Source organism: Oppia nitens, unplaced genomic scaffold (assembly GCF_028296485.1).
Source record: "Oppia nitens isolate AA-2021 unplaced genomic scaffold, nextdenovo-longstitch-racon4-pilon3 scaffold6_pilon_pilon_pilon, whole genome shotgun sequence".
Lineage (NCBI taxonomy): Eukaryota > Metazoa > Arthropoda > Arachnida > Sarcoptiformes > Oppiidae > Oppia > Oppia nitens.
The window spans coordinates 2,731,224-2,756,680 of NW_026533250.1; the positions used below are offsets into that span (position 1 = coordinate 2,731,224).

The following is a 25,457-nucleotide window of genomic DNA, read 5'->3' on the forward strand; positions in this document are numbered from 1 at the left end:
AGTATATTATAGTACTGTATGTGATAAATGTATTTATAACTCATCATAATATGCATTGTATGCAAACCGTGTCTGATCTCAATCTTAACCTTTAATTCAATAAAAATCAAATGAATTGCTATCTAATTGTTATATATATTAAGCCAACAAACAGCAGATTCAGTAATTATTAATATAATAAGATATTCACAATGAATAGATAAGAGTATCAAAATTCATTATAATTTAATACAAGTATTTATAAACCCATTATATACTGTAATATACAATACAAATGTATTTTTTAAAATACTAATCCGACAATAATCTCATTGATATACAGTGTAGTGTAAATCATAGCTATTTTTTGCACCGTTAGATCAATCGCACACGTATTGCTGATACGCTTTTAAAACAGCTATATTTAGCAATAAGTGGTTTACCTATATATACAGTATATATGATCCATGTATGATATATAAGATGAACTGTTTATTTATTAGTCAACTTATAATGCTATTTAATTTTTTTTGAAACTAATTTATCATTTAATATGGTTTAAAATATTAATGAGTTATATGAATAACTATAAATATCATACAATGATAATGTAAACTGTATGTCACTGTATTTGATGCCATCATTGGTTTTGTTGAAAGTGTCAAATCAAGTGCCACTGGTTGTCGCTGTAGAGCCTGTTATGGATGTGAAGGTAGGCGTCCATACATTGGTTGTTGTATTCAAACAACATATTATATATTGTATTACTGTTTGCAATATTTAGAAAAATCTAAAAATGTTGTAAAAATATAAAAAGTTGACTAATAATAAAAAATAGTAGTTAAGTAAAGTCCAGTTTTAGTTTGTTTCGTGGATAAGGTATCTCATACTACAGTAATAGATGTGTATTATTACCTCTCTTTCTCTATCATCAGTTGTAGAGTTGCTCACATCTCTTCAAGTTAGGTCTAACCCTAAATCCCAATCCCAGAGCCAGTGTTTAAATGTAGGAAAAGCTAGAAATACAGCTTTTTTAAAATACATTACTGTCGTTGCCATTCATGCCTTTCCATGTAATTCATATGAATCTCTCTGTTATAGTCGACTCCTCAGCTCTGGTAGTACTGTAATTGTGTGACAGTCTCTCTAATATTAAACTCAATGTATGTGCGAGTATTGAATGTGGATATACTGTACAACACTCACAACACACACACACACTGTAGGCCTAACTACACATGAATTGAGTATATTTTCGATGCAAATATCGATTCAATAGTGAAGTCATTGTTTTGTCTTCAAGTCATTCATTCAATCAATTAAATGCTGCTTACCTTTGGATCCATTGGGGTGACAGTCACCCACAGTGACCACCAATTGGTGTGATAACAGTGTTAACACATCTAATCATTTGGTGTGTCTTATAGTGAAAGTCTGTTAAAGACATTATAGTGTATATGAAGTGTCGTCTGTGAGTTGAGCCCACACTTTAAGCAATGCATCGATGACTTCAATACATCTCTCGTTTGTCTTCACCGGAAGTCATTGCCATTGTCTCGACTAATACACACTTTTATCTTCACTCATAAAATAAACCAAATCTAATAGATATCTTTGTCATCGATAACCAAACCAATTGACAACAAAATTTAATTACCGATTTGATTGATCCGATTTGATTGATTATCACCGCAATTGACATCAAAATTGAAGACCAAATGGAGCCCCAGTTTGTCGTTGAAAGAGATTGCAGTGCATTGGGTGGTCTCTTCCAGATAATCATCAACGACATGAAGGTATGTCACTATTAATTTGATCCCATTTTTATTGATTATATTATTAATAATTTAAAAATAATCAATAGATTAGAGAACTATTTGTTTGATACAATCAAATGTATGTTTATATTAAATATCATAAATAGTGTAATAGTTTTGTAGATATAATCAAAATAAACAATGAATTGCTATAACAATAAACAATAGATATATTGATTATTTTGCAAATGAAAATCAAAAGTTTTTGATCCATAATCTGATCCCTATTTTTGAGTGACAGTTGTCTAATCAATTATAGTCTAAACATAACCTAAATTTCGAGTATTTTGCAATTTATTAATATATACTAAATTATTATATATTGATTATCAATATATAAATTAATTTAATTTATTTATCATATACTTTACAATCGGACCGACAGTCGGGAACTGGAAATTGGGACGACTTTGTTGTTAAAGCCACCAAATTTCAGACACAACTCAAGTAAGACCACAGTTTTGATTGTTAATTAACTTTTTATTATAATTTGATTGTTTGTTTTCATTTGATTTGTTTAACGAAAGCGATAAGCATTTGATTAACAAATTAATAATTTAATGCATGACTTATAGAGAGAGAGAGAATGTAAAACCCTTTCTTGCGTTCAAATTGTTTATCACTTGCGATACTTTTTTTTTAGTGACAATTTTTAAGGCAATTGTTTGTATCAATTGATGCGAAACCAAATTCATTTCGACTACTTTTTTCTCATAGCAAGCGGTTTAACATTAATTTGAGTTATAATTTGTTATTAATTATGTGATATATCTACTGTTTTTCAAGTAGTTTACCGCTAAATATGTTTTTAGTGTTTTTGATATTATATTTAATTGACACTAATTTAACTCTTTTACTCCCTTTCCAAATGATGTGTATCTACCAGAGCAACGATAGCCGCGTCGACAGCATTTCTCGATGCCTTTCAAAAGATTGCTGATATGGCGACCAGTGCTCGAGGTATGGCTTATAATCACGACTGTTGTCTTGTTTTTATTGTTACTTAAAACAACTTTTATATGAATAATCCAGTTATTGGACTCATCTCTCATTGTTATTATTAGTATAACAACACCACTACTATTAATACTACTACTTAGCAATCTTTTTGCTATAATTAACCCCTTTTTATAGGGCTTTAAAAATAAATGCCTGCAATGTCTTCAAAGTTTAACCGCTTCTTTTGGCATCTATTTAACTCTTAAATTGTATTATTTTTTATATTACTTATTATTCAATCATTTTTGAAGTTGATTTGCTTTATACTTCCAAATTTGTTTGCATTTAAACAGATTATCTTAATAATAATGGTTAACAATGAATAGAGTTTATTATACTATAGCACAAACAATGTACAGTAATTTATTTTATGAGTTATTAAAATATATTTGTAGAAATAACAAATAGTAAAAATATGTAAAAATTAGTGAATACTATGAGCGTATTAATTAAAACTTATTATTATTAGTACTATTATTGAGCTTAACATAAAGTTATTTCCTGTATTGTCCTGAATAGTCTTTTTTTAAATGCTTATGACTTATGAGTTAAGTTATATATTAGTATAAATATATACAGCATTTGTGATAATCCAGATTGTATTTAATTTGAATTTTTATTTTCATTTGAAATTTCAAATACTGTATATAAATTTATATGTACTCATATTTTATAGTTTTAACATAATTATCATAAATTAAATTCTTAAATATTGTATATATAATACAAGTTAATTTGATGTTTAGAGCCTACACTTAGTTTACAATTGTAATGTAAATTATTAAGTGTTTACTCCAGAAAACAGTTAATATTTTTGTTCCACTTTTTATACCTTATAATGAATATATTATATGACTTACATATAAAAAATATTAACTGTAGGACTGAGAGGGCGGTTGACTTGATTTATTAATTAACATTACCTTTTAAATTTAGTCGATATATTTGCTTCACTATAGCAGCAAATTATGTAGATTTTGATAATTTATGGTTTGACGTTTAGGGATCATTTGTTTTACATCAAATTGGTTATAGATTTGAACTCATCTTATAATTAGATATTTTTTTGACTAAAAAATATTATAATTTATCAAATGATAGCACCAACCTATATATATGCTAAATAATTAATGGTTTTGAAAGTTAGCTTAATATCAGATTTCTAGTTCTAGTCTTATATTCTTTAGATAATAGATTTCAACTATGCTTTTGGCCACTCGTGTTGTTGCAATACTAACTTCAATTAATTATTAGTAAATTATATATTTTTATGGCATTTAATTTAATTTTAATGTTATTAATTGTTTTAATGTATTTCAAAACATTTAATTTTATTTATTGAAATATTAATAATATTATACAGTACTTTATGATACATCATATGGTATGATAATGTTTCGTAACATATGATGTCATATATTTATTATAAATTAATATAATTAACACATATAGGACAGAGTTTTGATGATATTATTAACAATACTTTAAAATAAAACAATGAGATGATGGGTATAATAATTGTTGTCATACAATAGTATTACCTATAATAACAAATGTAATTATAATAAATAGGTGGCACTAAAGAGATAGGAACGGCATTAACTCGTATATGCCTTCGTCACCGATCAGTTGAGGCCAGACTTAAGACATTTACGAGTGCTATAATGGATTGTCTGATTTTACCACTTCAAGACAGAATTGAAGAGTGGAAGAAGACATGCGGACTGTTAGATAAAGAGCACTCAAAAGAATACAAACGTTTGAGACAAGAGTTGAAAAAGAAAACTCTTGACCCCATATATGCCTCAACTTCTAATACATTAAGATTTAAAAAACATGTGAGAAATAAGATGAAAATGGATCCAAACAACTGGAATAGTCTTAACTCAATGTCCCGATCCATGGACTCTATGGAAGCCAGTGAGAAGTTGTTTATTTTTGAGGAAATGGAGAAAAAAGCAGTCCGTCGGGCACTTATTGAGGAAAGGAGTCGTTTTTGTCTATTTGTTAACTTTTTGCGTCCTGTTGTTGAAGAGGAGCTGGCAATGCTTCAGGAGGTAACACATCTCCAAGAAATAATGGACTCACTCTGCAAATTGACTGCCGATCCATATTCACTACCGACTGCCAGTGAATTAGTTATTTCAGATTTAAGACTCAGTACATCCGATACCATCGCGTTCACACTACAGACACCTCCCAGTAGTCCTTCATCCTTTGGTTCCCGCAAATCAAGTATGTGTTCAATCAGCAGCTTTAACAGCTCTTCCAGTGGTAGCACTCATTCACCGTCACATAACTGCCGATATCGTTCCCTCTCTCAGGTATTTTTATATTTAGATTTAATTAATTTTAAAGTAAATACTGGTATAAGCATATATATATAAAGTATAATATCTAACAGCAAATACATTAAATAAAAATACAATAAAATTACTTACAGTCTGTGTTATGATATTATATATACATATATTGTATTATTCGCATAATTGCTTAGTAATAATAAAAATAAATTAGAGCTATTGTGTTATAAATATAATGAATGAATTCAACTATATATATAAAGTTATGTAATTGAAAGCGTGATAATTCATATAATTTTCATCTTTTTTGTTGAACTTATTTTTATTGTTATAAACTTGCAATGCATTGAATTATTTTTTATGCTTTTCTATTTATTTGTCAAATTATATTTTGATTGCTTCAATGAATATATTATGTTATTATATTTGTTTTTTTATAGCAATCCTTTATATACATTATCCAAATGTAATCTATTTTTAATTTTCTTACTTTTTTATTTGCATTTGTTTTTATTTATTTTTTTTATTTATTTATTATTATTTTATTTATTTTGATTGATGGCCACAAAGCCAAGTGTAGGACCGGGTCCTGTGTTTCGTCACACTAGTATATCTTCACAAGATTCTGGGTTTATGTCACAGGACTATAATGTTATACATTACGCACAGTTACCATTTATATATACCACTCCCATGACATATGTCAATCAATTTAAGAATAATGAGGTTTGAAGTCAATTGATTTGATAACAAATGTATTAATAGTTTAATACTATTGAAAACAAATATTTATTTACAAATAGGTTTCGAGTCTCTCTGAACAAAGTAGCGGCAGTACTTCGAGCACATCCAGTATTCCTGCCTCTAATAAACGCACCGATACGATGGCTAATAGATCCCATAGTATTAATGCTTACGATACAAACCGATGTCTTTCAAAATCATATGATTCACAATCACTTAAAATAACAAATGCTTGTGAAGAAAGTGTGGTCCCACTTCTGAACAATCAAAACAATTACAGTTCATCAACACTTGTATTACAGACACAAAACAATCAAAGTATTAGCGCACAGCCAGACCTGCCCTCCAGAAATATAACGATTGAAAAACCAGTACTTCCTATTAAACCTCAAACATCTTATATAGATTCAAATCAATGTCAGATAACAACAGATATATCGCATTATACAGAATGTCAACCAATTTATGCCAATTCGATGGAACTGCTGAACGATGAATCAAATGTCGCCTGTTCTGAGGGATCTATTACTCCAACAAATGCCGAACGATCTAATAGTCCTACATCTGAGATGTTGCCCCAAAATAGCAAAAATTCATCACTTAGTGCATCGACATTAGCTATTCCCGTGCGTCCATCGAAACCCCCTCCACCGCCTCCACTTCGCCGAACGTCAACCATTTCCAATCCAAATGCCATAACATTGGGAACTTTAAAAAGTGTTGGCCTTAATACCTATGAAGAGATCCAAAATTTAACGTTATCTCTACAGAATCTCAGTGCTATTGGGACTACAAATCATCCCATTAGTCCCTATAGTAATTGTCCTCAAGAGGTTATATATTGTAATACATCTCACTTAATGTCAAACTCTACTTTGCAAACAAATGCCAATAAGAATAGTGAATATCGAGCGGCGAAAAGTGTCTTTGAAAGTGTCTCTACACGTGATCTACAACAACAACAACAACAACAGGCAATAATTCATACGTCAGAAGAAGATTCATCGATGCCATTACCAGCGCCACCACCCGAAGCTTTTTCAGACAGTGAAACCAATCATCACAGTCATCATTACAATAAGATAACAAACGTTCACCGACAGTTTCTTGAAACTCTTAACACTAAATTAGGACAATTCAGTCCCGGATCACAAGTCAGTCCACGTTTACCTAAAAGACGAAGTATTTCGCTTTCTCGAGAAGATGAATATAACTCAGAAAGTAATTCATCGAATCGGTCCGCAACTCAAACCATTCAGCAAACATTGATGTCATTTATGTCTGGCAATCATTCTCGTTGTTCATCCACTTCCTCCACGTCGTCACGCCTTAGAAGACAATCCCCAGAAACAGGACGTAAAAAAGGATCTTTGACTTTGGCTTCTTGTGATAGAGAGAGTCTAATGGCTAGTCTTAATGTAAGATTAGCTCAAAGACAACAAAATGAAATCGCAAAGGCGGCCGCAGCTAATGCTATGCAACGAAAACAATCCGTTCCTTTAGTTAATGTCAATCAAAACCATTATCCGACACAAAACACATTTAATGTTTCAAATATATCACAATCCAGTCAACAGCATAACCAAGCAATCAGTCAAATGTCTTCACATCAAATGCATCAACTTATGCAACAACAACAACAACAGTTACAACAACAACAACAGTTACAACAACAACAACAGTCGCAACCACAATCACAACAACAGATTTATGGTCCAGTTCTTCATCAGCAACAACTTCAGAGAAGAAGCTCACAACCATCGATGGGACTCAAGATAATCAACACAACAACTAGACAACCAACGTCTGAAAGCTTATATGAAAAGCAAAGTACCGGCAGATCTGCGATGACACCAAAGACTAGCTGTGAACCGAATGGACGTCCTTTAATCGCCCAGACATCTAGTGGTCAGCACTATATGACTGATGTTTACGTCCGACAAACAACTCCAATGATTTCTGAAAACAATAATAATTCTTATTTATCTCAAAATGAATCCACTAAAGACATGAAGAGGTTGCCATCAAATACTGAAACCTTTGATAACGCCATTACCGCTCGTGTAAACTCTTGGTTTAATTCGGTTCAATTGCCACAAGAAGTGAAATTATATCGCGAATCACTAATGGATCAAATAAGGCGAGGCAAGCAATTACGTAAAGTATATTCTCCTAATGATAGGTCTGCGCCTAAGTTGACCTAAAAATGTCGGTTTCATTATGTTTTTTAGTGTTCAAACAAAATACAAATCAATAATAATTAATGCATTAATTAGTTATATTTAAAACCTACTAATACTCCATTTAACATATCACACTTCATATCTATATAAATATTGAAAAAAGTGGATTAAATATTTGACAAATTGCCTTCAATTTTGCTATTTTTAACATAAATTTTTAATATAGTATTTTATCAAATTAAATTTTTTAGCATTTCATTTTTATAACAAGTGAATGTAATGTAATTATAATTATTTTTAACAGTGGTATTCAGCAACTAATAATTATTTATTAATGATTGATTATTTTGTATTAAATAATAGAAATATTTTTTTTTATAAATTCTTTATTTAGTTAAAGAATTTAATAAGAAAAACAATTTTGCATAAAAATGTTTTGTACACCAATTTTTGATTTGATTGGTATCTTTTAAGTCATTTCATACAGTAGATTATGTGATCAACATTTTAACAATTATTAAATGTATATAATTTATTCAGATGTACAACAAAAACAATATAACAAATATATATATAAATAATATTTATTAAATGATGAAATGACAAATGTATTATACAATAGAAAATAATTATTTCATTCCTAACATTTGTGTTAAATCATTAGATTAACTGAATTAAAGCACAAACTTATTAATAATATATTATAATTACTTTGAAAATAATTATAACAAAGGGTTTTGTAATTAATTGATACAAAAAAATTATACTTTAAAATAGATTATTATTAATTGAGATAACCATTCAAGTCTTTTTTGATATGCAAAGTTATGTTGAAATTAATTTATTATTATTATTGTATTTATGTCTTATGGCTTTAAATTGATTTTAATGTCAATTATATGAGAGATGAGTGAGAAAGGAGAGCGTGTGAACAGTCCGTAACAGCCCTTTCTAGTCATACTATTATATATAAGACAACAAATGATTTTTATTATACTCTATAATATCAATCAATTTAAATAAACCGGAACTTTAAGTTCACATCCAATAACAGTAATGATAGTAACAAAAGTACGGTTATATTAATTATAAAAACCCCAAGTCTTAAATAATACCAAAGCAAATAAAAATTATTATAAAATTGCTATTTATAAAAAATATAAATTATAGATTTACTATTTTATTGTAATATTTTTCACAACAAAATAATTGCAATATATGTATGTAATTCATTGCGTGACAAATGTATTTAATAAAAATTATTTATTAAGAGTTTGTTTGATTATTATATTATATATAAATAATTGGTAAACCATATTGATTGATTAATCCATTATTTAATTATTTGATGAAATTTAGTAGTGAATCCATAGTGACATAATCTGTATCCAAATGATACATTGATGGTAATGTGATAACTGATCTCATCTCATAATAATCATTATTTTTATTGTTATTATAATGCGAATCGTTTTGTGGCAAATGTATTGAATTCTCACAAATGACTGAATTAAATATTTGAAAATCTGTTTGATTTTTCATTATTTCACAATATTTATCACTATTTAGACTGTTATCTGTTTTGATGTGAGAATTGGGACAAATAGTATCACTGATTGCATGTGAACATTGGTTATGCTTGGATGTCATGGATTTGTCATAATCATTGATATTTGTTTCTATATTAGATCTAACGGTTTGTGAATTTATGTAAATATCATCCATATCTTGATTGAAAATTTGTTCATATATTTTATCAATTTCTTCATAATAATGTGTGGATTCTCTATTATTAACAGCATTTGAATCAAATGGTAGGCTATAAATATTATTTTCATTGTTGCCATCAGTTATCCCATTTGAATCATCTGATGATGTAATGGATGTGTTGAGCATAGTTTCAGGTATATCATTGATAGTACTTATTTGATATGTGTTTTTTGTAATAGCATTGTATGAAATGATATTTTTAGTATTATATGATGGGTTCACAACATATCGGTCACCTTTGTCTGGGAAGTGACTTATAAAATGATTAGAAAAACTTGATTTCTTAGCTCTTGTTTTGCCTCCAGTTTCAGTGTCTTCAAGACTTTTGTTATACATATGCAGCTCTTTATTCCGGTTCACTCTTTTGATGACTTCATTGGTTTCACAGCAATAAATAAAAATTGCATTATTTTTAAAGCAGTTTGGCGTACAATGGATCCACTCATAGCTTTGGATATTTCTTGTAATTTTGAGCACATTTTCATCTGATTTTGTGACATTATTTTGTAATATCAGCCACTCTTGTATAACGTGTCCCGTTTGGCAATGAGTTAATACTATATTTGTCTGTGAGATCTGTAGATATCCATAAACACCTAAAAGACCACTTCTGTAAGTTTCCTCGTTATCGATAATAGAGGCATAAAAATGACCCCTAAGTGTAGCTGAAAATCATTAATAAAGTTAATTATTAGTTGTTATTATTTTGATTACTTATGTCTTTATTTACTCTTTGAATACTAATTATTGAAAAATTTATTTAATATGAACTATAAAATTAAAAACATTTGCAAATCTTTTTTTTAAAAAATAATGTGTAACTATTTTACGCTAATGTATTCATTATTATAATGATATTTTGAAGTAAATTTTGAATCAAATTATTTGATTGATTATGCAATATATACTACAGGTATATATAAATTATATATATATATATATATATATTAAATATTTACTAAGATAAGTATAGTTTATTTATATATTTTTAAATTATATGAAAAAACTCAAAAATTGATTACAATTTTCAAATTCCATTAAAGGATTTGGAGGCCAAAGATGGTTACGAAGCCATTGCATCCATAACTGACTTTCGGTCTCACAATCGGCTGATAAATGAATGGCCGACTCTTTATTATTTGTATTGTATATCGTAAATGAATAGCTTTGAGATCGTGATCTAATCAATCAATTATTATTATCAAATAACAAGAAATTAATAATCATTTAAATAATAAAATATTTGAAAATATTTTGAATAATTTTAAGTATGACAGACCTGCTCCTGAATATAGCAGTATATCTCCATTTGAAAGATTTGTCAAATATAATTGTTACTGATTTTTGATTTCTATATATTAATACATTAATAAGTAAATTATTTTTGTCATCACATTTACATATAAAACAAGTCCATCTTCGTGTCCAACTTTTGTATTTTTTGCTTAATGGACCCAAATTGATGGCTAGTTTAACATTAAGATAACCACATTTAACATCATCACTACAATTATGACAACTATTTTTACATTTATGTCGATTCATATTAATAAAATTGATTAATAATAGTCAAAATTATTTATATAATGAGAAAATATTGTTTATATAATTAATTAATTTTTTTTATAATAATATGATTATTAAATTTATTGTATTTGTAATCCTGAATTAAAAAATGTATGAAACCCCACATTGTTTTATCAATTGTTTTCAGTTAATCTGCTTTTTATGTGAGATCTGATTAGTGGTCATATGAAAAATAAAATATAAAATTAACATTGATGTCAATAAACTATACAATACATTAATTCATATAATGTTAAATTAAAGAAAATACATAATTTTTGTTTATTTATTTTTAATTTTATTTTTTTAGTGAAATGAAATAATAATATATTATGATAAAATATTTATTTATCTAATGATAAATTTTAAAATTTATAATAATCTAAATTCAAATACTGTACATACCATTTTTATTCATAAACACTAATTATTTGAAATAATTAAAATTTCAAAATTAAAACAAAATTAAATTAACTTTTGAAAAATGTAAAAATTAACGGTAAACCAAAAAATACCAAATTTTGATTTGAAGTTTAATTAAAATTGTAAATATTGTTATGTTATATCTTTTAACTTGTTCATATTTTATTGTATACTAGTTTAATAAATCACATTATATAATTGAAATTGATTTACTAATATACTTTTGATCAACTTTTTTGTTTAATTTCGATTAACAAATTAAATTAGAATTTTTATAATAAACAATTCGATAATGTTTTAAAATTGATAAAATATAACATTAATAATAATAAAATTATATAGTATTTAGTGATCCATTTTTAAACCAATTGTACGATATTTGTGCCGAATAAGCAAAAGCCACGGCTCCCAGAAATCCTAATATCTGTTTGAATAAACATTTTTAAAAATTATTTTATATATATAATAATTTATACTAAAATAACCTAAAAATTTAAATATCTAATTTTAACTATATTAATGTTGAACAAATTATTATTTTTTAATTTGATAAAATTTATAAATAAGTATTATACTATTGTAGTTTATTTATAACTTATAGTATAAATAATAAAATGAAATATATTATATTAAATTTTATTAATATTACACTAAATATACACTATATAATCGATTATTTACAGTTAATTATTGTTATATTTTATAAGATAATTAAAAACATAAAAATTGCAATTTTTGAATAATTATAACTAATTGTAATTATAGTGTGAGTATCATATTTGGTATTCATCGTCTTTTTATTTATAATTAAACTAAAACTTAATTAAAACTCATATTTATAAATAACTTGCATTTAATTTCCTTATTATAATAATATTTATTATAATATTTAACCCAATTTTGTGTTAAATTAAATATTTGCAAAATTTCTCCAAAAATTTTCAATTTGTTAAACACTTAAGTACTGTATATTTAGCAAATATTTTCATTAGACTATAATACATATAAAATATTTTTACTTAAAAACATTAACTAACAACAAACAATTTAATAATTTATAATTTTAATTTAAAAATAAAGTATGCAATAGATAAAATTTGATTTAGTGAGAATGTTTGATATACTGTACCGATATATTAGATATATTATTAAAATTATATTAAACAATATATACAGTATAGAAATTTATCTGCTATAAGTAAATAAATTAAATAAAATATTTTAAATAAAAATTTAAAAAATTAAATTGAAAATTGAATAAAACCAACTCCGGCTAAAATGAAGGCAACTTTAGGTCCCGATCCGTCACAACTGACAAATACGATTAGTAACGACGCGATTGTCCATAAAATTACAGCAATTGCTTCATTTACTAATAACTGAAAAAATATATTTTTTGATAAATAATAACTTAATTTTTAATAGTTTAATAAATACCGTGAGCGGCATATTGATGTATTTGGCCACTTGTTCATGAAATCGGGTGCAAAATAATATGAGGATAACTACCGAAAATACTAATGAAGCCGAAGCTATGAACACAAAGAAACTAACACTTCGTTTCCACGAACAGCTCGGGATCTCCACTAAAATCAAACTCAATAATGCAATCGCCTGTTTGTTATTTAATAATAATTTTATTAATTTTTAATTATAATTTATTATTAACTAATGGCTACAAAAATAAGTTATAATGAATTAAAGAATAATTATAAATTAAGATTATAGATAACACATTTTATTTTATTTTTTGGATGTAAATATACCCATAAAAATAAACAATATTTTAAAACTTTAAATTACACTCAAATTTAAAATATATTATTTCTTTACGGTGTTTTATATACTATAATATTAATATTATAATCATTATAATTAAATTTAAATTGATATAAATAATAAAGTCTTACAAATTGTGAAATTCTTGCCAATCCATACTTAGTTGTAGCAAATTCTGTGTCGAAGAATGGACCCTCAGATGTATAAGTTGGTGGATCTGCCATCTGTTCCAACACTTATCTTCAGTAACTTCTAATTAGTACTGAATAAATAGTTAAACAATTATAATTATATGAAATATTACTATTAATTAAAAAATAATAATAATTAAGAATATAAATACTTTAGACTTAAGCAATATTTAGATAAATGTAAGCAATATTAATAGTTTATTTAATATTAGTGGTCCTTCATATCATAAATATTAAACTTTTGGATATTTACTATGATTTCCATAATTGGTAGTAACACAGGAAAGTGTGTGAAAACAAAAAGTGAATACATTTTTTTAGAAAAAAAATAAACTAAAACTAATTAATTTTTATTTAACTAAATTATTTTTATGTAAAGCATAATTATTTCTATATTAATATAATATTTCAAATATATTTATAAATAATATTGAAATTTCATATTTTAAAAAATGAGTGAAAATCTAGTACTTACCTAATGAAGTACAGTGTAAGACACCGCCCTATCTGAGTATGTTTTGTATACTGTATTATATATAATATGAGTATCCATTGAATCTACTGTTGAAACAAACTTAAGTCGTGGGCGCCTATGGATGGAGTAAAGGTATATAAATATCTTGTCCTCAATTATTTAGAAAAAAGCATAAGTGCTGTGAATGTTATTTAAGTTGAGACAACATTTTAAGAGAGAGAGAGAGAGAGAGAGAGAGAGAGAGAGAGAGAGAGAGAGAGAGAGAGAGAGAGAGAGAGTATTAAAAACAATTGCTATTAACATCTATTCTGTTCACATATTCTGACAGATGTCTCACACATAACAGAATTATTCAATTGATTTGCTTTTTCTAAAAATAACTAACTTTTGTGTCCCAATGACTACTCTGTCTACTAATAAATAATTATTGAACTCATAAACATTGAAATACATAAAACAAATCAAACAAAAAACAATTATTATGATTATAAGCAATAACAACAAGTAGTAAGAAATGAATGCCTGTATGTGAAGTTAAACCATATTTTCTTAAAATGTAAAATATTTTGGTTTTTTAGTTTAAAAAAGTACTGCCATATCAGCTACAAGAATACAATCCATTAAAATTTAAAAACAGTATTTATTTTGAGCGTTAGTTTGGATCTATGAGAGGGATCACTCACTTGTTGTAAAAATGTAAACAAATTTATTAACTTTGCTAAACAACAATAATAGTAAAATGTTATTGAAATAATTCAAATCAATTAGTTATACAACTAATGGTATAATTGAAATAATTTTTATCTAAACAATCAAAGTTTTGATAATTCAGTTATAAAATTAAACAATAGATAAGTTGATGAATATATTGGATCAGATTTATAGTTAAACTTAACTTTTTCATTCATTCATTCATATTGTATATATTACTGTAAATTATATATTATACATGTATAAATTATATAAATTTATATATACTGTACATATGCATTATATCCGATTTGAATGATAAAATAGCCCATAAGTTATGTAAGCAATGGTATGTTTAAAATATACAAATTAAAGTTCTGAATATATATAATATAAATTATATAACCACACAGACACACACACACACACACACACATAGAGAGAGAGAGAGAGAGAGAGAGAGAGAGAGAGAGAGAGAGTACAATATATGCATAAGTTTTAGACCTTTGTGTGTAATACATGTTTTTGATGAAACATTATGTAAACTATATGTCGGTTTAGTGTCAGTTTTTGGTGTATATTCTGGTTGATGGGTATATCAGACAAATGAAATGAAGCGCTTCATAATAGCGTACTTTTAGTGAACTTTATTTAATAGAGTAGAGCCCAGGCATATGTCCGCTATGCGACCTTATGTCTCGAGTGATGTGTTTCCCCACAAAATGATGATATACTGTAATACTGTATACATAATGCACTGAATTAGTTGTATTAAGAAGTGTATGTCAGTGTTGTGGTGTTGACTCTTACAAGTCGCACAACTGGCACACGTGTGGCACCATAGCTATAGTCAGATTATGCTGAGCACAGCATCCAATGTATAGTTTGCTGTGTAGGCACTCGTAGTCGGCATAATCGCACCCATATATAAATAGACCCGTGATTTCTCATCTCCCTTTATCTCTCTTTCTCTCTCTCACAAATACACACACACWCTCTCTCTCTCTCTCTCTCTCACACACACACTCTCTCTCTCCTGTTTCCTGTCGTCTACATAAAGACTACATTCCAGTTTCACGCAACTGTTGCTCATCTCTATAGCCTTAATATTTCAATACTCTATACTCTAGACTACCGATCCTTTTAAGTGAAAAACAAAAGAAAACTCTGCATTTTAACTCTTATTTTTGGTCACACTTTAAGCCATACACTGAACTTCCCGTTTGGAAAACTTTCACTTTCATTATGTAAACCAATACGAGTTCATAATATAGTTATAGATAAATGAGTGAAATCGTTAAAAGATTGATAGAAATACTGCAAACATTGCCTTATGTTTTGTAGACAAACAAATACCGAAAATAAAATGCATTAACTATTGTTTTGAAGTCCAAAATATTTATATAATTAGTTAAGTCTTGTGGATGAAAACCATTGATTAACTCGTTTATATGCTTTTGGTTGTCTTAATGTCTACCATATCTACCATATCTACCATATCTGTCATATTTTTGTATTATAATTGTTTTGAGCAATAAATGCAATGATAAGAGACGTGTTATTATTTTTAGAGATGTAATACTGTTTTTCATTTGCTGTCAGTCTTAGTGTTTGTGAATTTGTTGCGCAAAGCAATAATAAAAACTAATGAATTATAAACAGTATGTAATGTAAAACATTAGTTTGATTTAATGAATTTAATGTAAAAGCAATGGTAATGCTGTGCACAGCAATGTCTAGTTCAAGGATAACATCATATATTATAAGACATAACAGTGTTTAAGATATGGATTGCAATCATATTATTCATTCATTTGATGTGTTTTGCAGCAAATTCTTCTTTTGATTCACTTATTGATCACTTCATGACATTTCAAGCGCTAACTCTTGACAACCAAAAGAAAGATTCACTTTCATTAGTAAAAGGGAAAGTCATCAAAAGGAACGGCAGACAAGAGAGTCAAAGGAGAAACTGTAGCTCTTTTGGGTCATTCATATATTTGGAGTGTTTGTTGCACTGGTATCTGGTTATGGTATGGCATACGTGTGCCGTTCGCGTGTCTCGTCGCGCGTCCCAAACCACAGAAGTGCACACATGTGTGACTTGAGAGCCCTTTAAAGCCATTTGAGTCCCCCTTTCAAGCCGTTTATAACTTTAAAGACAACCTTTGACTGCAAACAACTTCACTGTCTGTCTCTTAACTGTCTTTAAACTATTTAAACCCTTAAACCCATTGAATTTTGAACTGAGATTTGAAACGATGTGGCGTAAGACATGACAGTATAGGAAGTGAAGTGATGTACAGTACAAGTGATTTAAAAACAGTTATGGCCCTCATGTAGACCATCACTGTTTCACTACTACTGGCCATTAGATTCCATCGTCTCTCTTACATCCGGCCCCACCATTGACCCGACAGCACAGGCAGGTCATAGGCATTGACCGTAGCCATGGCAACAATACCCATCTCATGTTTAAGACACTAGAAACAGGTGGACATGACTTTCATTTAGTCTTAAAACATGATACGGACGCGTGTCAGAGGAAATAGTGGTTATATATATCACCAAAACTTACACATTTGGAGGCCTTTCTATAATAATGAGCACTCAATGCATCCGGTGTTCACTACATATCATTTGACAGTTGTGTTTGTGATGTCCTTTTAAATGCAAATGCAATCTATTAACTTAAATGTCTCACTATTTTATATTTATATTAAATTACACCATTAAAAACACAATTTACTAAATCTTATGATTTAAGAGTCGACAGTTTTATAATAAAAAATAATTGGATAAAAAAATGTTATAAATAGCAAAATTTTATTTTAACAAAATACATTTAAAATATTATTATTAAAACACAGATAATAGATACGGACTTTTAAAAATTATTATATAATCAATACAATGCAATAAAGCTATAATTAATATGACATTAGAAATATATGACTAAAATTTAACATAAATTTAAGCAAAATTTTTGATATTAATTAAATAATACACGACTAGAATATTTAAAGTTTTTGGGATTATGGCACCTTTAATATACAAAAATAGGGGTAAATTATACCGGTATATAAGTGACACATTGAACTAGTATTCACACTCAAACCATGTGATAATTTGCAATAATTGACTGCAAATTATTTATTCTATAAAATAATAATCATTATTGTTATAAATATATTAAGTATAAGAATATTTATATAAATTCATTGAAAGATATATATATATATATGGATTAAGAGAATATAAAATTAATGCATTTATGTTGAAATATAATTACAAAATAAAATCTATAATATGTAAATATATGTGTTACTAAAAAAACAGCAAAAATATTTTTTTACGAAATGAAGTAAAAATGTTTCTAAAAAATTAGGAAATTTCTATAAAAACTAATATTTATTGTTAAAAATACAAATGGAAAAGTAAGATATCTGGAAGAAAAATAGGAGTTTCATGTCTTTAGATAATACATTAGGCCGAAGAGGTTGGCGAAGAAGAGTCGTCATAAAGAGATAATACAGATCTCTGTTGTGAGTGACCGGTGTGTCGATGCAAACGCATACACGAAGACTCTTCGTGTTTGTAGAGATAGCTTTTCAATGCAAACGCTTTACCACAGCGTTCACAAACATATGGCTTAGTAGACGAGTGTGTCTGGACGTGAGCCCGAAGATTACTATACCATTACAGTGATAATCATATTAGTTATTGTTATATAATTTTGTTATATTTATTATTGAATTTAATTCAAAAGTTGTTATATAACGGACACTAACCGTATATCTAAAAATAATAAATACAAATATCTATACCTTTTATCGGCGAAAGCTTTCCCACAGATCGGGCACTTGAATGGCTTTTCGCCTATAATAACATGTTTTAGCACCAGATTAGAAACCAGACATCAATTGATGATAATTAACAAATGTTTGAAAACTAACAAACCTGTGTGTGTGCGTATGTGTCCCTGTAGTAGCCAAGGCCTGCTAAAACATTTTCCACAATAAGGGCACTGACAACCCTGGCTATGAGTGCGAACATGCATTGAATAGGCGGGCATTGAGACATAAACTTTGTCACAATGTGGACATTTTCGGGCCTTTTTATCGGTAACACTGCGATGAGTTTGTCGATGTCGGGCCAGATTACTGGATGTGCTGTACCTTTTGCCACAATCAGGACAAACATGAATATCATTGGATATCGTTTGTTGTTCGCTTTGGTCTTCATTTAACTTTTAAAAAGTGATTTATTTATCAAAGTTTGTTATAAATATTTGTTTTTAAAGACTAATGTTTAATAAACTTACTTTTAAGTCATCGGTCATACAATTGACGACATTATAAGAATCTGTATTTTCTTTCTTAACGACAATCTCTGTTCCACTCCTTAAGTGATGAAGAGATAGATCTTGTGGTTCAGAGATATCAGTATTGTAATCAAATTCATCGAATTGGGATCCATTTGAAGAATTTTCTAATTTTTAAATTTTTAATAAATATTTTTAGAATTTAATTTCTAAAATACTATATAATCGCATGAAATATGAATATCCAATAATAATAACAATAAGTTACCGGTATTTGCGGGACTGTTAAGTGTAGATATAGAGTCTGTGTGAGACAATACTGATATCCTATTGTATAGTCGTGCCGGTGATCCAGGACTCGAGGCTTTCAATGTTAACAAATCAACATTTGTTGGGATTTGGTACTCAAAATCTTTGGTGTCTTCTGCAGTATATACGCTGTGTTCAGGACTACCCTCTAATAAATGTAAAACACTTTTTTAGTCTAAGTATTATAGAAATACTTGAAATGTTATAATTGTTATGTAAATGAAAATGTTATGCAAAATATGCAATGAAATTGAGATTAAATTTGAAAAACAAAGCAAATATGGCCCAAAAACTGCAAGACTGACACTACATACAAGTGCGCCGAATGGGCCACAAGTCTACTGAATCTCATTATAACTCATTTCTTGGAAAGGTTTGCAAAATATATATTTAACGCACGATTGATATTATCAACTAATTTCAGTGAATTAATTTGAATATCAAGTTTTTATTTTAATTATATAATAATATAACAGATAAAGCAAATAAAAGACATAATTATAAATTATATTTTACTAAATTTTATTATCTTAACAAATCAAGAGTTTATAGTAATTAATAATTAAATTAAAAAAAATGTTATTAGATATTAACTAATAGTGTAATAAAGAGTTGAATAATAGATTACCTCTGGAATGAATGGTTTCAATATTATGGTCCAAAGTGTTGGCATCATATCGTTTATTGGTGATGAGGAAGGCCCGGGGCATCTTTGTCTAACCATAAGCTGATATATAATATAGTGGCTATACTTGTGATGAGCTGTTCAGTCACTGTTTAACTTTTAGATGAAAACGTTTTAACTTACAAATAGACTTTAAAAGAGAGCACTGAAAGTACAAGTGATGAGGACAGGGATGATCACAGAAATGAGAAAGAAAAGAGAGAGAAGGGAGGGAAGGGAAGGGAGGGCCTCATTGAGGAGTTATATGCCAGTAGTGTAGTGTATCTTAAGTTGAAAACATGTGGGTTTACGTGCATTTCATTTCTCAATGCATACAAACCTAAGACATTTGGAGTGAATCTCCATTTGGGAGAAGAGGTTATAAATAGTACGGCTTTTCGGTTACATCAGTGCTCTTACAAGTGCTCTATAGATGTCTTGATCTACACATCACTATCTATTGCTTTCACTTTGAAAAACTCAATAAATATAAACCTATAATTAATTAATATTTTGATTAACTTAAATAAATATATAAATTTATTTAATTAAATCTTTCTATACTATTTAAAAATTATTTTGACTGCTCGTTGTTTAATTTCAATTCAATATAATATGCACACTAAAAATTAAATTATTTTTTTGTCTTTATTTGAATTTTGTTTATTATATTGTATTATATCTTAGTTGCAAATTCAAAGATTGATATAATAGTTTAATATAATAATAATATGTAAATTTAATTATAACTATAATAATATTATTATTTATATAAAATTTTTATTTTAAACACAATATGTTTAAAGTAAATCTACATTTGAATAATAATTACATAAAACAAATAATAAAATGTTTTATAACTAATGTACAGTATTTTGAATGTTTTGATAAAAACTAAAAGTTTAAAGTTTTGTAGTTATAAGAGTTTGAATGTTAGAAAAAAATAAAATTAATTTAATGAACATTTGCAGTAAAATCAAGTTAAAGACATCAATATAACAAATTGTATGAATGTTTGTATTGAAAAACGGTTGTAATATATAGAGAGAAGAGTCAAAAGCTAAACATTGATTTAACTGTTGTTCAAAAGCCCGTTATATCTCTCAACAGTGGAGGTGCCAGTGATCACCAGTCTCTGACTATACAACTACTACCAGTGCTTTTTTCATACCAATACTATCTCTGGCAATACAAACAAATGGTTTTTAACATAACTTGGTTTTCATCGACAGTTAAAGCAAAACACTCAATGAATTAGTGTTGGAAACTGATGTAAGAGAAACAGGTGTCGGCCTATCATTTAAATACAAACTTATGTTTATCGAGATATGTATATGTTTTGTAGTGATCCTGTAGTGATGCCAACTCAAACACCATACAGACCTTAATATGACTACAACTTTATATCTCTAAGCTTTCGGACTCATAACATATTAGTATGCCTTTCCTTTCCTAATATTAAATATAATACATTTTCATACACATTGTATTGAATATATGTCTGAACGTAATGTAGTTGAGTTGTGGATCAGTTGTGATCCTATTTTTCTCCAATGACTGAACTTTGAGTGATAGTCGTGTGGACGCACCGGAAGATATACAGCACTTGAAGGGAGTCACGAGTGTCTGAAACCGCAATAAATTCAAAAACAATTTAATGGTTTTGTCTTTTTCTCTTCACTACTGATACTAACAAATTTTTTTAATGTGTTTATCTTATAAGTAAAACACATTTAATGCATTTATTTTTACTTCAATTCAACTAATTTATACAAGTTTTTACAAAAAAGGAAATTTTATTCATAATATAAAGTGTAAAAACAGATTTTTATTTTAGTGTCACAAATAACCATTTTTGATGTTATTTTTAAATAAGTTATATCACATGTTATTTAGTAAAAATAAATTCTCTAATTATAAATATTTCTTATATTTATCATCAATTACTGTAAGTTATTAGTAGCGGTAATTGCGTTAAATATAATAATACCATTGTAGTAAATTTACAATATTTTAATATTTAAACATTAACAATTCAATATTATTTTTTTAGTAAACTTTTAATTTTATATTTAAATATTACTTATTTACTACAAACAGTGTTATAATAATCAAATACCAAAAAAACAGACCCGTATGTGACCTGACCTGCCCTTAGTTTTAGTAAATTACCTGATTTGACCTAATCTGCAAAATCAAGTTTTCTGTCTCTAATGTTAACACTGTATTATAATTACTTTTAATTGTRTATATATTTTATATATATACTGTAAATGATAAATGTAATTTATTTGTGTTTGTTAATATAATTAATGTTAATATTTATAAACTTTTTAAATTAAACAAAATAATAATTATTGTATAGTTCACCTGAATTTCATAATAAAGTATTCAACATTTATGTAAATATAAATAAAAATTCATTTAAAATAATGCTATTAATAAAAAATCTATTTAAAAAAGTATTTAAAATTATATTTAATTAAATAACTTAAGGAATTAAAGTTAAGTATTAGATGTAAATTATAAATTGAATAAAACGTGAATTTCAACAAATATATAGCAAATCTCTATTACAATAATATCTGTATTAATAATAAGCGATAAGTGTTGCTATGAGTGCAACCCATTCCTCCCTTTCCCTCATTCCTCAAGTAGTCGTTATTATTGGAGTTGAGACCGACTTCAAGCTATATACCAGCGAATGAGATCCAGTGACTGGTATTATAAAACTGGTCCAAACCTGATATTTGTTGTCCCAAGAGATGGCTTATCTGAACCACTAATCTGAATGTGTTGGCGACGAGTGTGCGAACTGTTGAGGACGAAGAACAAGAAGACAATAGTTATCGTTTCAATAGTGTTGGCAATGGTGTTGATTAAGCTCTTCGTTCTGTTTTTTGCATTTATTTTCTTTACTCAATCGGAGGGACGCGAAGTTGAAGTCACACATGAAGTCATTTTCGATATAAGAATTGGCAATAAAAATGTTGGAACTGTTGTGATGGCTCTCTTCGGCAAAATGACGCCCCGAACAGTTAAAAACTTTGTCACTTTGGCTGATCCTAAAGGCTTTAAGGGAATGAGTTATAGGGGCACCAAATTTCATCGGGTCATTCCTAATTTTATGATCCAGGTCTTATTGTTTTATCATACATTTGCATTCATTAAATATATTAATGTTTTAATTGTGTCCAATAGGGCGGTGATATAACCAGCGGTGACGGTCGCGGATCATTCTCTATATATGGCGATCGATTCCCCGATGAAAACTTCGAGCTTAAACATACAGAACCTGGTTTACTAAGTATGGCCAATGCAGGCAAAGATACCAATGGTTCCCAGTTCTTCATAACAGTAGTGCCCACTCCTTGGCTCGACGGAAAACATACGGTATTCGGTAAAGTGGTTGAAGGCATGGATGTCATCCACAAAATTGAAAACTTACGAACTGTTGACGACAGACCAGTTAATGAGGTCGTCATTGTTGGCACTCGTGTCGTCCAAGTGTCCAAAATTTTGAATTTGAGTCAACAGTAGATTGATTATCAGTATTCAAATCAATTAAAATATCATTTTAAATATTTTATATTTTAAAACTTATTTTTCGATTTTTATTTTAATTATGTTACGGTTAAAGTAAACAAACTAATAAAACATCAATTAAATTATATTTTCAATTTTGTTATAAAATATATCCTCTGGTAAATAGAGGTACACTCAATGGTATCACCTATTGATAAAATAGGATTTAAAACTGAATTGTCATTGATTTGTAGATTAGCCTAAATTTTGATATACGGTATGTTTATATAAATGAGTGAAAATTTCTTAATTACTATTATTATTATTATTATTTATTATCAATTGTTAATTTAAAAATTAATTCCTAGAGTAAGTAACAATTATTTTGTTCCTTGAAAGTGATAGTTGGTGTGAGTATTGGTAACAAATTCATCACTTATACAACGTTTTGCATTAACTGTTAACTCATCAACACTTTTAACAGTCTTTTGTGTCAATTCTTGAACTTCACAATTAATTTTACTAATAACCCATTCCATGGCCTGCCGTCCCTTTAGATAATTATAGATGATATCAATTAATAAAATTATAAGTCCTTTAATTAATAGACGTAATAAAATTATATCAAACCTTATTAGCATTGGATGATATATTTCTGGACACAAAGTCTTCAAAATAACTGCTAAGAGGAATGCCGTGAACAGTGATCACCGCTTCTTGTTTTAATAATGTACTGTTAGGTTGACTCGGGTGTGGACTATATGTCAACTTCTCCATAATGGATAACTCGTTACAAAATGATAACTGTTTGATATAAAAATAACTCAAATTAATATACAGAACTAACATATATAGTATGATAGCATTTAATAACAAATCAATAATACATTTTTTGATTGTAAAGTCATAGTTCTGTTATATGGATCAACTTCGCTGTGTTCACTGGCATAACAGGTCTTGTCTTTGCCTAATATTCTTTGAGCCCAATTGGGAAGACCCCACTCACAGCTGATCAGTCTATGGGTTATCATTACACCACTTGACTCTACCTGACGATCAATAACATCAATGCCGACCACCGCTGGATTCATTGGGTTCGGGTATTTGCGCCAAACGGCTTGAACTACGGTATCCCATGGATGGCTACAGTGGTATATCATGTGATATCAGATAAATCAATTAAATTAATATTAATTAACACTTACGAAAAAATATGCTCTGAGGTCCAGATCTTCATTATAATTGTTACTTAATTAATATAACCTTCAAATCAAACAATAAAATATCTATTAATTCATTCAATAATATATTTAAATGACATTCAATTCAAAGTCATGTCATTTCACTACTTATTATGCAATAATCACAACATTTTCATCTCATGATTACCACTAATATGACAATCATTTCAATCAAATAATAATAATATATTTATACATAAAATAACAATCAAATTATTAAAACAATAAAAACAATTATAACTCATAATTAATGATATGTTTGAATGAAAATCAAAACATTAATCATTGATTGATTAAACACACCATTGATTGCATCATATAATGGGTTATAAAACTTACCGATTATTTCAAATATCTATTGATTTATTGATTATATTTACTTATATTTTACATAAATTTATTTAAATATAAATAAATAATGAATTTTTAAATTAAATAATACTTAATATAATCATAAATTTGGTCACAATTTAGA

The 25,457-nt window shown here is 27.8% G+C and overlaps 5 protein-coding genes across 6 annotated transcripts; 2 read left to right on the forward strand and 3 right to left on the reverse strand.

Moving 5' to 3' along the window:
* Positions 1-997: 997 nt before the first annotated feature.
* LOC128962911 (alpha-protein kinase 1-like) lies at positions 998-8,243 on the forward strand. Of its 2 annotated transcripts, XM_054309317.1 has the most exons (6): positions 998-1,775; positions 2,182-2,243; positions 2,683-2,756; positions 4,368-5,119; positions 5,669-5,824; positions 5,902-8,243. In XM_054309317.1, exons 1-6 carry the CDS (start codon positions 1,698-1,700, stop codon positions 8,044-8,046), a joined length of 3,267 nt encoding a protein of 1,088 aa, XP_054165292.1. In that variant the 5' UTR covers positions 998-1,697; the 3' UTR covers positions 8,047-8,243. The 2 variants fall into 2 exon arrangements, with proteins under 2 accessions (XP_054165292.1, XP_054165293.1); XM_054309318.1 differs by lacking the exon at positions 5,669-5,824.
* Positions 8,244-12,118: 3,875 nt separating this feature from the next.
* Positions 12,119-14,283, reverse strand: LOC128962486 (CKLF-like MARVEL transmembrane domain-containing protein 4). Its single transcript, XM_054308860.1, has 5 exons — positions 14,230-14,283; positions 13,695-13,825; positions 13,222-13,398; positions 13,053-13,163; positions 12,119-12,208 (listed from the first exon to the last, which is right to left on the reverse strand). The coding sequence occupies exons 2-5, from the start codon at positions 13,785-13,787 to the stop codon at positions 12,119-12,121; spliced, it is 471 nt and encodes a 156-aa protein (XP_054164835.1). The 5' UTR covers positions 13,788-13,825; positions 14,230-14,283.
* Positions 14,284-18,405: 4,122 nt separating this feature from the next.
* LOC128962487 (protein escargot-like) lies at positions 18,406-20,311 on the reverse strand. Its single transcript, XM_054308861.1, has 6 exons — positions 20,181-20,311; positions 19,512-19,700; positions 19,244-19,410; positions 18,880-19,168; positions 18,747-18,798; positions 18,406-18,610 (listed from the first exon to the last, which is right to left on the reverse strand). Exons 1-6 carry the CDS (start codon positions 20,260-20,262, stop codon positions 18,406-18,408), a joined length of 984 nt encoding a protein of 327 aa, XP_054164836.1. The 5' UTR covers positions 20,263-20,311.
* A 2,539-nt stretch (positions 20,312-22,850) lies between these two features.
* LOC128962531 (uncharacterized) lies at positions 22,851-23,760 on the forward strand. Its single transcript, XM_054308907.1, has 2 exons — positions 22,851-23,352; positions 23,418-23,760. The coding sequence occupies exons 1-2, from the start codon at positions 23,008-23,010 to the stop codon at positions 23,754-23,756; spliced, it is 684 nt and encodes a 227-aa protein (XP_054164882.1). The 5' UTR covers positions 22,851-23,007; the 3' UTR covers positions 23,757-23,760.
* Positions 23,761-23,850: 90 nt separating this feature from the next.
* On the reverse strand, positions 23,851-25,004 carry LOC128962191 (PRELI domain containing protein 3B-like). Its single transcript, XM_054308544.1, has 4 exons — positions 24,947-25,004; positions 24,629-24,884; positions 24,372-24,545; positions 23,851-24,292 (listed from the first exon to the last, which is right to left on the reverse strand). The coding sequence occupies exons 1-4, from the start codon at positions 24,976-24,978 to the stop codon at positions 24,122-24,124; spliced, it is 633 nt and encodes a 210-aa protein (XP_054164519.1). The 5' UTR covers positions 24,979-25,004; the 3' UTR covers positions 23,851-24,121.
* Positions 25,005-25,457: the final 453 nt, after the last annotated feature.